The sequence below is a fragment of the Strix aluco genome, chromosome 7 (genome assembly GCF_031877795.1).
Source record: "Strix aluco isolate bStrAlu1 chromosome 7, bStrAlu1.hap1, whole genome shotgun sequence".
NCBI classification, from domain to species: Eukaryota; Metazoa; Chordata; class Aves; order Strigiformes; family Strigidae; genus Strix; species Strix aluco.
In genome coordinates, this window is record NC_133937.1 from 28,518,643 (window position 1) to 28,533,438 (window position 14,796).

A 14,796-nucleotide genomic window follows, 5' to 3' on the forward strand; every position below is an offset into this window, starting at 1 on the left:
TGCAATTTTATTACCTTAATATATAAGATAATCAGATCATTTCATCTTTGTGGAATCTATAATAATGTAAAAAATATGTTAATTGGCTAGTTAGCACTCAAACTATTGCTTCTGACCTTTTGTAGAGCCCTGGCTCGTGCTTGTCTTTTACCTCCAGCACTTTCCTATCCTATGTGTCGTCCTCAGCCTGACTGACCCAAGTTGTCTGTGATAGTTACTCATATATTCTAAACTACCACTTATATTTTTATCTTATGAGAATCATCGCAGGAAGAATATTTAACTTTCCCTACTATTTAATTATATTTATAAATATATATATTTAAAGAATTATGATGAAATAATGGGTTTATACTAATGTGTTATGCTCATTCAAGGTTGGGTAGTGAATGGGGAGGGAATATAAATATTGGACTTTGGTACCTGCAGTAACCATAACAGAACAATTTGTGTATTTTGCCCATTTTTCCCCTCTGTGCCTACACTTGCCACCTGGCAAACTTCAACAATCTGTATTTCCCTGGACTGTTGCAAGGAATCGAATAAGTCAAAGTCTAAGGTACTTGGATTTCTTTGTAATAAGAATACAGTGGTAGGAGTGGAAGCTCTTTTAACTGGCTATTAAAAGAAGATGCAAGGGCTTGTCTTCCAGTAGGTACATCCTTTCCTGGTAACATCTGTGAAACTCTAACTTTTGGACTATTTTGTCTGGAGGGAGAAGGATGTTTTCTCAGAGTAATATTGTTCAGAATTGAATAATATTGTCTCAGAATAACATTGCCATCACAAATTAATCTCCCTGCAGGTGGGTGAGCTGGCATCAAAGCTGGGAATAGAGTGGTGAGGCTCCGATGTCCTTCCCGGCTCTGAATGCCAGGGCAGTGACCAGACTGCACTGCTGACACGGTCGCTTCTCAGCATCCATCACCTGCTGTCATGTTGAAGGCAAGGCTCCGTGTTTTAGGGAGCACAACAGGCATGTGTTTCTGTGGCATGGCACCTGATTCCCTGCTGCTGTTCTCCTGTGTTAGCAGTGAGGCATTTTCACACGAACAAGTAAATCTTTGGGTCATAGACATGAGGCTGGAAAAGACTTCAACAGGTTATCTAGTCCATCTCCTGCCCCTGGGGAGAGAGGGAACCTCTTGCCCATTCTCTGTTCAATGCCAATTATTTGAGTTGCTAATTGGAATCTGAGGAAGGTCAGTAATATTTATATATGTATATGTACATATGGGGGGGAGAGAAAGTGTGGAGGAGTGAGAGTTCCTGTGTAGAGCCTGGAATCTGAAATGGAAGAATAAGCAGTTTGAATTTTCTTGAAAAATCAGCTTTATGGGAGCTTTTTTCTTTTCCTTTCAGAAATGGCTTAGACACAAAATTCCCCATATAGTTCAACTTCCTGTATAGAACCAGTCAGTCTTGCCTTCAGTCCTCAAGGAAAACCCTCACCTGTCCTGGGAGTTTATGATATCTCAAAGGGCTGTGCTGTCTTACTTTCTGTCAACCATTTTTTTTTCTTTTTTAAATTGAGAACTGTCCCATGAAGGTAATGTACTCACACTTGCAGTTCAAGTCATTCCTTTTCAGGTCCCCATGTCAGAAGCTTTAAGTAGCCTTTCAGTAGGTATGTGACTCCACAGAGTAAAATTGCTGCATGAAATCTGCTGGTTCGCAGATGGTATCAGGAGATAATTGGAAGAAGAATGGAGCCAGCAAAGTAACTGGGGCCTTTTTTCATTTTCTTCTTGAACTTAGGTAGAGATGTGCACACAGCAGCTTTAAAAGGAAGGCAGAGAAGGAAAAAAAAGATAAAATTAAATTTCCCAACTCTTTGGTGGAGGCTTCTTAGTAAGGGGGAAGAATTGGGAGATATGATCCAGCATGGGTTGCTGAATCAATAAAAATAAATTATGAGTTCTTTGCTATCACCTCTTATAATGTATGATAGGGGACCCTTAAATCATATCACTACCTGCCAGGAGAGATTGTATTTATGTTTAACTGAGTTACACAGAGATAAAGCTCAGGCTTCTGTTATTTTAAGCAATCTAGATGTCTTTTCTGGTGGGAATGTGTGTTTATGTGCAGCAAGGCCATCTTGAAGAGCTGGGAAAGACTGTGCTTTGTCAGGGAGGTGGGTCAGATAACCTGGGGGGTCTTTTCTCTCTCTGACTTCTCTGAGTAGTGCCACTTGCTAGCTGCTGATAGTATTGCTGTATCCACCTTCCCCTCTAATGCATTTATTTGTAAAGGTCTGGAATTCTACTTAAATGTCTCCTGTGTTTTACTGCTGTCCTTAAAAACGTGACTAATTCACCACACCTTTCCCAGACACTCTCTCCTGATGCTGTGTGGCTAATAATTCTAAGAATGCTTAACTTTTATGGAGTGATTTTTTTTTTTTTTTTTTTTTTTTTATTCCTCCCCTGCAAAGAGAACAAAGGCTTTATAATTTGACCTGGTAGCTATGTTTAGGGCTCTACTGCAGCCTCTGGGACAGAATCCAGCTGCTCTTTAAGGGCTGATAACCTTGCTGGAGGCCTTTCTTTTATTTCTTTAGGAAGGAGGTGTTAAGAATGTGGTTGTAATTTTTTTGTGTATGTGTATATTTTGCAGGAGGTATATTTGCTGAAACTGAGGCAGGATTTACCTGTGTGTCTTTTTTTCTATTTCCTTGGAAAAAATGTTATGTGAAACATACTGCCAAATTTTTAATATGTAGTGGAGATGGAAGAGCAATGTGGCTCACTTGCAGATGCTATACAGCTAGTGGCTATGAATGCCCCTCATTTGGGTGACAGTTGGAATCTGTGGTTTGGGAGGAGGAGAATCTGACTTCTTTTCCCATGTTACTTTCAAACTTTATAGTCATGAGTCCTGGAAACATTAGTCATTGCTTTGGTGGTGGTGTTACGCAGCTGCATTCACAACCACGGTATGGACTTCTATGTGCAAGGCACTTCTGAACGTATCCTAAATTACAGTCCCTGCACCAAAATGTTTAAAACCAAAAGCATGAGAAACTCTGGGTTCAATTCAAAATCCTTTCTAGATTTGTGTGAGCCCAGAAAGGTAAATTCATGACACGAAGAGGTGTCTGTCTCAGTGTTGATGCCAATTTCTCCGCTTTTTCTCTGACAGGAGGGCTTGCCCTTGAACTGCCAAAGCAGAGAACCAACATACAAGAGTCCTGCCCTGCTCCTGCTGGTAATCGCGCAGGAGGAGGGAGCTGGGCTTTCCAGAGCTGGCTCTTTCTGCAAAGCACTGTAGTTGTTTTGGTTATTTTCCACCCTCAGATTCTGTTCATTCACTGCAAGCCCTGTAAACGGGAATTTCAATCTGCTGCTTACATCCCGAGGGCTCTTTTGTGAAGATAATGTGATCTGTCTCCAGCATCCCAGGAGAATCCATAGGAAGACTTCTCTCTGGCTCCTGCTTATTCTGCTGCCTGATTTACATTGAAAGGGAGGAGAACAGGGGACAGAAAGAGCATACAGTGACAGTTTTTGTACTGGAAAGTGAAAAGCAACACAGGCAAAGCCAGGATTAAAGGCAAATATATTTCTTTTAGTTACTGGTTCTTGTTTTGAGGACAAATTTGACAGTCTCAGCTGTTCAGAGATCACAAGTTCACTGGAACATGTTTTGCTTTTGTGTGTGATCCTGGGACTTGTCTCTTTCAATTTCAGAGGGTTCTTTTGCCTGCACTGCCTGAAGCCACCCACAGATCGTTTTTATCTCTCTTGAGACTAAAAAAAAAGAAAAAAAAAAAAAAAAGGTCCTTTGCTGCTGCTTAAGTTGGCATCACTTTACTCTTGCAAAAGTGCCACTCTGATTTCCAGCGGGCAGGATTTGGCCTGTGTTTGTTGTTAGTACCTCTGCTGTTTTCTTCTTGTGTCTTAGGATGAGCTATTCCTTAACTGCTAGTATCTGGAAATATGTTTTCTTCAGACATGCTCACCAGGCAGGGGAAAAGAAGTTTGATTGGTATTTAAGGTGTGTGTGTTCCTTTTTTTGCTAATTGTTCTGTTATTGTGGGTGAACTTGGATTGGTGCTTTATCTTTCAGGTGATGCTTCTTAACTTAAATTAACTATGTGTGTTGAAGTGGATTATTTCAGCTATGTTAAATTCCTAGATGGAGACTTTTTCAGAATAAAGTGGTCTTTAATTTGATTTTTCTGATGTATTTGCAAAATGAATTGAACCAAACTCTTAAAAGTTGATTTGGATTCGTCTTCCTGAGTGTTCCCATGTAGAGAAACACTTAATCTCCCTCTGCCTCTGGTTCCTCATCAGTAAAACAATGATGACATTACTTGCCTTGTTTCACAGTGGGGATTCTTGAAGAATCTGTTAACACCTGTGGAATATAAATTCCTCACCTGGGGAGTTTTGTAATAATGCTGTATTCTTCTCACAACTGGAGATGGCACTCCTGGGTATTAGCAACTGCCCTTAGACCTCCAGGGTAAATGGGGATGGTGATGTGTAGTGTGATCACACACATGCATGCATACGTTTTGAGGGTGTATTTGTATGAAGTGATTTTTGTGGGACCAGGGTTATGTAGTAATTGTTTTTGAGAACCACTGATCTAGGAAAACACTTGTACTGGAATAGAGTTAATTTTCTTCAGAGCAGCCTATGTCATGCTGTGTTTTGAACTTTTGGCTGGAACAGTTTTAATAACACACCAACATTTTACATATAGCTGAACAGTGCTTCACAGCGTCAGGTTTTCTGTTTCTCACTCTGCCTGCCCTAGGAGCAGGGTGGGGGCAGTCAAGAACTTGGAAGGGGGCATAGCTAGGACAGCAGGCACGAATTAGCCAAAGAGATATTCTGTCCCATATAATATCACCCTCGGCAATAATAACTGTGGAGAAGTCTTTTCAAAGTAGCCATTGTTCAGAGACCAGCTTTGCATTGGTCTGTAGTGGGAGGCAGTCAGTGACTGCCTTTGCATCATTTGTTTTTTTCACTCTTTCTTTCACTTATTAATCTGTCTTTGTCTGGAATTACAAGTTTTTCTCACTGTTGCTCTTCTGGTTCTCTCCCGCATCCCCTGGGGTGGGGAGTGAGTGAGTGTCTGTGTGGGTGGTTAGTTGCTGGCTGGTGTCAACCCACCACACACTTAAGCACAAATGTATGTTGAGCATGTAAACAATCCTCTTCTCATATTCTGAGTGTTTATACGTGGAAAATTAGGCTGATATTGGTGGCTTTTGCCCGAACTAGCTTTGAAGGAAGAGGTTATATGAAAGACCACCTTACTTAGCAAATTTGTCACCCTGAATAACTCTGTGAGTTTGTTGATCAGTCCATCTTTAATTGCTAATTTTGTGCCTTGAAAAATCACAACTACAAAAACCAAAAAGAAAGAAACAGCTAGGGACCTCCTAGAGCAGTGCTGCTGGCTTTTATGTTCCAGAGCATTTTAAGCCAATTTGCCTTCAGCTGTGAGCAATTTACTGATACTGGTTCCCAGTAGCCTGTGGTTGTTCACATTTTAAAGTTACTTGTTGGATGCTGTTGCTCTCATATGGATTGGGGAAAGGCAGAGGAAAATTGCAGACAAGCTGCCTGTGGCTGGTGTGTGTGGGACAAAAGGTTACAAACATCATGGAAATAGGTCTGTAGGCAGGAAATGGAGACCCCAGCATGCCAGGGCAAGTGAGTGGAGAGGTCTTATTTTTCACGTATAAATCTGTCCGCAATCTCTTTGTTGTGCTGTGCGCTGCTCAGTGCTCATCCCTTTGCTCATTATTAATTATACTTGGTAAATATGTGGACAGGACTACTGATGAGTTGTGTTAATCTCTGTGCTGATATAGCAGGATCACTTAGAGAGGTGATGAATCTCATGAAGTGGATCAGTGTTGGCCTTTCAGATGTCTACTTGAAATGATCACCTACTCTCTCTGGCTGCTGTGCTCTTCTCATTCCTGTCTCTGAGTGTTGCCTGATACAGGAGCATGACTGCCTTTGTGGCACTTTTCAGTTATTCTGAAGTTCGTTGTCAACCTGCTGAAGGAACTGCAATGCCTTTACACTCTAGTTTCTGGGAAACAGTTATATATTCCACTGTGGGATATATGCAAAGCACTGTGCCAGTTTAGAATTGGCAAGATCTGGAGGAGGGTTTAATGAACTAAAGTAATTTTCCTTCATAGTAAAATTTTATAGGTATGAAAGATTGTTACACCACCAAATACTCTGAAGAGCTTCTGAGCACTTTTGTGATTTATGGGTTCAGAGATTCCTAATAATTTTCTGAACAATGGGGATCTCTTCAGGGATGCGTTTTCAAGATGGAATGGAATCTGGGCTACTGTTTCTGGTTATATGTTTTCTGCTTTCATGCCAACCAAGTTGTGTCAAGACTCAAGGCTGCTGGACTGGGCATTCTTGGAGATTTTCTGGTCTTATTTTAGAGATGTGGTCTAAGATATTAAATCTGGATTTAGTGGTTCAGTGTACTGTACAGCGTGATGGTGGGATTTCTCAGTGCCAGAGACTCTTATTCTGTATTGTAGTATAAGCCGTTGAAGCTAAATAATTGACAGGGGTTGGCATTTTTGTCATGCAAGCAGGGTATTCAGCAAACAGTGTAGTTTCTGCAAAACAAAAATATATGAACTGTGGAGAGGGGGGTGTGTGTGTGTGTAAAATAAAGAGCATAAAGAAATTCACAGGACTGGAACATCACTTGTTTCCAAAGAAAAAATTTTTTCTGATTATCTTTTCTCCATCCCCACTTCTGTCTAGAAAACCAAGACAGTTTATTGAATTATTCAGGTCATTTAGTTTTGTGTAAGCTCAGCTTGAAATTGTGTTTTCCAGAGGTTTGTATTGCCTTAAGGGAGCTATAATTCAGCCTGGCCTATTTCCTCACTCTGTCCTGCAGGCTGGTTTTCCTTTTTTTCATTTTCAACCAGCTGAGCCTCTTGGTGCCCCGAGGGGCACCTGCCCCTGGAGTGTCCTGGGAAGCACAGTGGGGCCCACAGGGGATGGGGAAATTTCACATCTGAGCTGTATTCCCTCGAGTGAGCAGTATGACCCCGGAGAAAAACACAGTTCAGCATTGAGCTGACTTGAAATTAATTTTGGGGAGATTGTTTTGATGAACAGAAACAGTTTAATTTGGCACTATAAGAGTGTTTTCTTATATTGTAAAGAATGCCAAAGTGTAAGTTTTTGCTGTTTCTGAATCAGTATCACTTGGAACTTTTTTTGGTTTTATTTTTTTTTCCTCAGAGTGAATTGTTTTCATCTTAAATTAAGTTGAAGAGTAGACATTTTCTATGGGATGGCAATTCTAGATTTCCCTTGGTTCAGGGGAAGAAAATGTTTTTTTGAAATAGTACATTAAGTATGAAATCTCCAATTTTCAATCTAATTCAGTTTTTAAAAATTAAAACCATCAAGATTTTCATGCAAAATTACTCTGGCACAGAAAAGCCACTGTTATTTGTTAGTGTTGACAAAAACAAGCTAAGCTTCTTCAACTACAAAGTAGAAATCAGAATCAAATGCCTCAGCTTGAATCAATAAGGGTTTTTCCTTTATCCTTTTTTTCTCTTGTCAGAATTCAGTTTTGGAAAATACATCTAATGTTTTTTCCATTCTTTTTGAACTAAAGCATTCAAATAACAGAATGTCTTAGAAAATCTGGTACTTGTCCACATCTGCCGCTGATATCCCTGCTTCTAGTTTCTTCTTAGCATGGTTGCAGTAACATGATGTGGAGGCCTCAGAATAGCCTCTTGAAACGCTTTGAAGTTTCCTCTGCAATGCTGTGTCAAAAGCACCCCATGAAAACAACTCGGGAGCCAGCTGTGCCTTTCAGGCTTTGATTTGTCTTAACCGCATGTGACACTTCCTTAGTAGTTACATTTGCTCTGCAGTCTCACAGGCAGCGTTGTGGGGGAATGTGCTTTCATAGCTTTTCTTGGGAAGGTTTTGTGTTCAGTCTCTCCAATCCTCTCTGGTTTTCAAACTCCCAAACTACTGCAAGAGTTGCCTTTATTGAATCTGAAGTGTCTTGTCTCAAAAGCTAGTCGGGACAGGGTTGAGGCCGAGTGGAGTTGTGGTGCAAGGGCGTTGTCTGGCCTGGGCATGTGTGGCGAGTGATTTTATGGACAGGTTGCTGTAGGTGACTGTACTGTGTTGTATTACCACTGCCTCAGGCAACTCCTGCTATATCCTGGGACCCTTTGTGAGGTTTAACTGCATCGGGATGCTCATGCTTTTGCTTTCCATGAATTAACAACAGGCAGAGCTGGATTTTTGTTAGTCATCCTGGGCGAAAATCCAGAAAAGCCATACTAAACAATGTGCTTTTACTTTGGATTTATACCCAGGAGCTGAGTAGTATTCAACCCACTCCTATAAAGCTGTGTTATCCTGTGGTTTTCAGGGTTTATAATAGATAAGTGACATCTTCGAAAATACAGGGCATAGGAGACCTGCAGAGAGGGACACGAAGAGCTGGGAGAGTATGGATGCTGCCTTTAGTTGTAATTGCAACTTAAGGTAGAATTACTCTGTTTAAATTTGACCGGGATACAGAGATTTTACTTAATATGTTTAGGGCTGGATCCAGGATCCACTGAACTCAACAGAAGTCATCCTGCTGTCTTCAATGCGATTAGGCTCCGAAACTGGAAAACTAACTTTGTGAAACCTCGCCATAGTTGTGAGCAATAAGAAGGCTGTCATGTCTGTCAGGGCAGGGCTTGTGCTGTGGTACAAGGCTTCCTAGAGACTCTGGAGAGGGGTCCTGTACGAGTCCCTGTGGGAATATAGGGAACACGCTAAAAATGGCACACTCATCAGGTTTTAGCTGAGAGCAGGCTGCACTGCTTCCTTCAGCTGGTGTAAGGGGAGGAGGTATACAAATCTTGGTTGCTGCAACTTGCAGGTGGCTCTTCCCCCTTTATATGGGAGGGTGTGTGCAGTGTTTAAATTGTGATAAAAAGGATATGTTCCTCATTTCCCCATTGCACAGCATCGGTTTAGGTTGACATGGGCTCGCATATGCTGACTCAAATCTGCCTGGCAGGTTTCTTTTCACACCCTGCTGGAAACAGCTTGGCTTTTATCTTCCTCCTAAAGGTCTCTGCGTGGGGAAATAAAGGGACAAAATGCAATCAAGGACGGGGAAAGTGAATCCAGTAGAGAGAGGAATGCTCAGAGCATCTATTCTAAAGCCATTAAATCGGGCACCGACCGCATAGTCACGTACCAAGGTCCCTTACTATTTGAACAGGTCTCTTCCCAGTATTATGCTGACAGTAACTGACTGCTGCAGCCGTTGTGATATTGATTAATCCTTTGGCATTTTTCTTCAAAGCTTTAAATGCCTCACCCAGCAGCCTTTCAGCTGGGAAACCTAAATGAAAGGTGTGGTGAGTCCCACTGCTGTGAGAGGAGGAAGAGGCAGACAGATGTGGCTTTTGTTGTAGAAAAGATCCTTGTTGCATAGGAAAACACTAATTAAAACTCAACCCTTTGGGTCACATCTCTCATTTGGACCCATCTTTTAGCGAAAATGTGAAGTACAAAAACAACCAAAACAAAACCCCCCAAGTATTTAGTAAAAATTTCCCTACATGCTTTCACAACCCAAGCAGATGCAAGGGAAACTAGTCTGTATCCTGCAAGGAGGAAACAATGCTGAAATGTTAAAAGGATGCAAACCAGAAATGAAGAGATTCCCCAGAGCTCTTTCTGAGGCTGGTCCTGTAGAATCTGAGGGACTGAACTATGTGACATTAAAAAAGCTAAAAAAGCAAGGAGCAGATGTTCAAGTGCTCTTCTTCCACTGAGGAACCTCTATTCTTTCTGCAGAAGCTCCCATCCCATCTGAGCCTGGGAGCTTGCACTGGTGCTCACAGTTTATGAGTTTATGAGGACACACTGCCTTTCTGGAAGAGAGGGTCATTGGGCAATGTAGCTGGTAACTAGGAGGATTACATTTACCTTTGAAATCTGCGGTCAGAGCACCAAGGATATCAGAGGAAAGTTATATTCCCCTGTGGCCCCCATGTACTGCTTAACTCCTCTCTCCTCCTACCTCAGTTTTGCAAGGGCATGACTCAGGAGTGTTCATGGCTTGCCAGAAAGTTAGTGGGTCCTGAAGGCTCTGACTCTCTTTCAGTACTGAAGATACAGCTGAAGTTTTGTCTTGCTTAGTGTCTAAGCTGAATGCCATGCTCTGTGTCCCTCTATTTTACAGTTGCAGAAAGGTGGTAGCATGTGGAAATTCCCATGCTCCCAGAGTCAATGACAGCAGATAGAGAACAACAAAGCTCGTTCTGGGCAAAATGGACTGTTTTGCTGGGTAGAGATCTTCATAAAGAAACTTGCCAATCCTTTCCATGGAGACTCACCAATTTGTGGTAGCACCTTGAGAAACAGCAACAGTTGACTGTAATTTCTAATTGGGCTGTTGAGTTAACAATCCGATTCCATCCCTGACCTTGAATAATCATAGTTATAGAGAGGACAGCTCACATTCCTGTTGGCATGTTTTATTTCAAATGCAAAATGTTTTGAGACTAAAATAAATGTTACTGGTTACATGATGCATTAAGATAATGATTTTATTTTATTTTTTTTAAACTTACTTGAGCCTATAATACTACAGTTTTAATGGATAAATGCTAAGCTCTCCTTTGGATGATTTCAGATGCCTTGTGTATTGTTACACAGTCTAAAGGAAATTTTTTTTTTTTCTCTTTCTTTTCCTTTTCTCCTCCTCCCTCCCTTTCCCTTCCCTAGGTGATTCTCATTCTGACAAAGCTCTACGACTTCAACTTGGGGAGTGTTACAGAGAGCTCACTGTGGAGGTAAGTGGATTGTAGAAATCACAGTAACTGTCATGGAGGGGTTGCACTGTGTCTGTTGTAAAACTGGAGGCTGAGCAAGAGGAGTATCTGAGTTGATTAGGGGAGGAGATGGGAGGGAATCTGAGATAACTGGAGTTGCTTTTTGGAAAAGGGACACATGATTAAGAACACATTGCTTTAATGAAGTGGGGTCTGCAAACGAGGGTTTCTTGATGTAAGGACACTTCCCTGGCACACAGAGGGGCTTGGTTTCATTCTTGCCTTTGAGTGTCCTTAGACAAGTCTCTTTATTCCTCAGTGTCTCTGCTATGAGGCTGGCAATGAGATGGTCTCTGTAGATGGTACATGCTTGCTAGAACAATGTCCAAGATGGTATACAACACGGTGATCTTATCTGATCTTAGCCACATTCTTCAACCCTGTGATCTGAGATTGTCATCTTGGCAGTGAATCTGTGTTGCCTTGGGCTGTAAGGACAGTAGCCACTGAAGGACTAGACATGTCAGTGATGTACTGGTGTCTTCTCCTCTGTGGATAGATTTGGATGGTGTCATGTACCTGACATGCTTCTAGTCTGACATGGGAGGTCAAGTGTCCTGGCCTAGGGAAGCATGCTGCTGGACTGCGTGTGTGTTTGTCAGTGTTTGTGCATTTAAAAAAATCAATAAAAATCTCCCTCCCCTCCAAAAACCCAAACTCATCTCTATAAACAGGTGAGTTCCCTGACACCTGAAATCACTAATAGTTTCTATCTGCTGGGGATTGCTCTTGCATAGCATCCTGCCTGTGGTGTGGACAGTGTATGCCTCTAACAGAATTGCTAGGTGTTTTTTACCCTAAGGACAAAAAAAGGCAGCCAGGGGTTGGGGGAGACCAAGTGCCTTGTGTCAGATTTAACTGGTATATTACAGCAACCTGCTGAAAGTGTAGTTGGTGGAACTGTCAATGCATTGTTGCCATTGTTCTGGGTGTGAGCAGCTTCTTGGCAGATGGTTTCTGGTATTTTCCATCTAATTTAAAAGCCGCTGTTTGGAGCAGACTTTGGGCATGTGCTGCAGGTTTAGTCCCGATAATGTATTTAAGGGTTAGTTGTTCAGTAGAGCTCTTGAAACTTCTCAATTTGAACAGTACTTCCAAAGCCTAATTGCGCTGTACCATGGTAATCTGCAAAAGTATAAATAACTATGCAGCTAATAAGAGAGAACACAGTCATTTCCACTTACCCTGGTACTTTTCAAGGTATTAAAGCCATAAAAAACTTTTGCCTCTTTGCCTAACAAGTACAAATGAGACTGTGATTGTACTTTAAACGTAATTGCCAAGCAATCTGCTCTGCATAAATAATGTAACAAGCAGGCAAATCCTGTCCTAATACTGAACTCACAGTGTCACCTGAGCTCCGCAGAAAGGTAATAGCAGCATCCCTTTCAGAGGTTTTCCAGAGTCACGGAAATGCAGTTCGTCATCAGTACAACTGAAGGCATCCAGTACTTGGTCAGCTGGGGAAACACACTGATTTGTGTGTTTCATTGTGTTCTGGGACATGCCTGCATCTTTTCTGTAGTGAAATAGAGGCCAGCGTTGGGGCTTAGACTCAGAGATGTTGAGAAGTCAGAACTTCCTGGGTTCTCTTCTATGGTTTGCGAGGCAAGCTCAGGGTAAGAGCTAGTAGGTAGAGCTCCTGGCTCTAAACCTTAGTTTCCTACCTGGAAAATTCAAGATTAAGCCATGTTGTACTTCCGTGGGTGGTGTGGAGTCTTAAAGAGTGGCTATGAGTTTCTTTGGAAAGGACATTGTAGAAATGCAAATAGATACTAAGTGGAAGCAATAAGCCAAAAGAAAGACTCATTTTCTCAGGATTTTCTGTTATATTTGCACATTAAGGCCTCTGAATCTTTGCATTATTTAAATTGGTACTTTTCAATATTTTCTTTTAATTTTTGAGACCCTGAAAATTACAAAAGGAGGATCTGTCTTTGCAGAGTGAATTTAAGCCTTCTGGCAATAGGTTTGCTTTCCCTAGTTACTTTTTGTAGACTCCTTCAAAGCCATCTTTGAGCCCCCAAAACTGACAGGTCACAAACTGAATGCAACTATCAAGTAATTATCAGAGGAGGTCTGGACATTTCCAGGAGATTCATGTTTTTGGTTGTTTTTTTTTCCCCTTCTTCCTGTTTGCTGGGAATATGACACATCCTTTCTGCTAACCAGGAGTCCTGCCCATCTGTGCAGTGGTGCTGCTGCATGATATCTATTCTGTACATTTGGCAAACACAGTTGCTTCCACAAGAGAGGAGTGGCTTTTGTGGCAGAGAGCAATGAATCACATGGCAGGGCTTCAAAGGATGCTAAGATAGAGCAGAGTGCAATGCAATCTCCAAATATTATCTTGCCTCTGCCTGCTTCATGCATCAAAATCTTTCTCTCAGTTCCCCCTGGGTTATAGCATGAGAGGCTTCTTTTAATGGAAAACTGAATTGCCATATAAGAGAACTTTCTAATCCCTGCATCTAAATACAAAGACAAGTAAATCAATAAGAAAACATCCTGAATGTAATTAAAAAAGGGAGCGAGAGCAAGAGAGGGAGAGAAGAGAATTAAAAGTTATGTTGAAAGCTGCTCCTACATCAGGCTGATACGAGTTTAGACAGAGGAAATGCTAGTCATCCTTTGAATGCAAGAACACAGCCATTGCTCTAATAAGCAAATTCATGCTTCTGAGGCCCAAAAAAATCACAGAGAAGGCCTCTATTGCTACTGAAGCAGCCAGCCTTGAAGCAGCCAGTTTCAAGGAAAAGATACCCCCCCACATCCACCCAGCCATACCCCTGTCCCTTGTGAATGACATCTCTTCTTGGTCACAAGAGATACCTGTCAGTTTTGGTTTAGATTTTTTTTTTTTTCTCACCGAATTGAGTGGACATGATCGTTTCCTTCCTGTGAAAGGAAGCTACTTTACTGCAGTTGTACTTGTGATGGTGTGAGACATCAGAATCTGTGGAGAGAGCCTTTTTGTAGGTCAGCAAATGTAACTGTAAAAATTATTTAAGCTTTTCAGGCATGCAAACCCTGCATCAGTTCTCATTGCCTAGCAAAGTATCTAACTGGGTAGCTGAGAATCTAGCTACGTCCTGCCTGCTTTAAGTGAAAATTGGATTTAGTGTTGGACATATCATTTCTGCAGAATTCCCACCCCAACATTTCTCTATCAACAAAAGGAAAACTGTTCTCCCTCTTAATCTGTAAACTTATATGGTTTTGATTTGAAGTGCTGTTGGAATACCTCTAATTCCCAGACCCTCTGTAGGCCAGGGTCCCTGCATCAAACTTCATTGCCCGTGATGAACTGTAATCACACAGGAGTGATTTGTCATGAAGTATGAACACTCTGTTAAGAGCAGGCGCCAGGCTGCTTCACAGGAATTGTAGTCCAGGAAGACATCTATTGGACAGAGGAGAATGAGAGGGTTAGATATGCAAAATATGGTGTCTAAAAGGCACCGTTCACAACCAAGAGTTGAAGGTTTGGGTAGGGGCTTTTTTGGCCTATTTTTCTATTGCAAATCTCAGGCAAATTTTGTTAGGAGGAGGAGAGAAGGGAAAGTCTATTCAGTGGCTTATTTCTTGAAATGTGTGTGTTCATAACACTTCCAGATCTGACCATAGAAACTGTGTTTGTAATAAATGAGTTTTGGTTTCAGGTGTATGTTGTGTTTGGATATATGGGGACTTCTGTAGGTTATATGGTAGGCAGCAAGTCCTTTCATTAGTTAATCTTGTTGCTGTCCAGTGGTTTCCTTCTTGTGTTGTGAGTGTGAATAAACAGGAGGAATCTGTTGAGCTCCTTTTCTTATTCCATGGGCCTTTCAGATTTCACAGGTTTTACATGCAAAGGAAGAGCCTTGTGAACGTTTCCTTGCTTGTTGCTAGTCCTGTCC

At 41.6% G+C, this 14,796-nt stretch overlaps 1 protein-coding gene across 1 annotated transcript in view; it reads left to right on the forward strand.

The window, feature by feature from the left end:
• SORCS3 (sortilin related VPS10 domain containing receptor 3) overlaps window positions 1-14,796 on the forward strand; it is a 304,161-nt gene that overhangs the window by 86,030 nt on the left and 203,335 nt on the right. Inside the window, exon 2 of the mRNA XM_074831647.1 lies at window positions 10,791-10,858. Within this exon, the coding sequence (XP_074687748.1) occupies window positions 10,791-10,858 (68 nt within the window). The remainder of the gene's footprint in view (window positions 1-10,790; window positions 10,859-14,796) is intronic.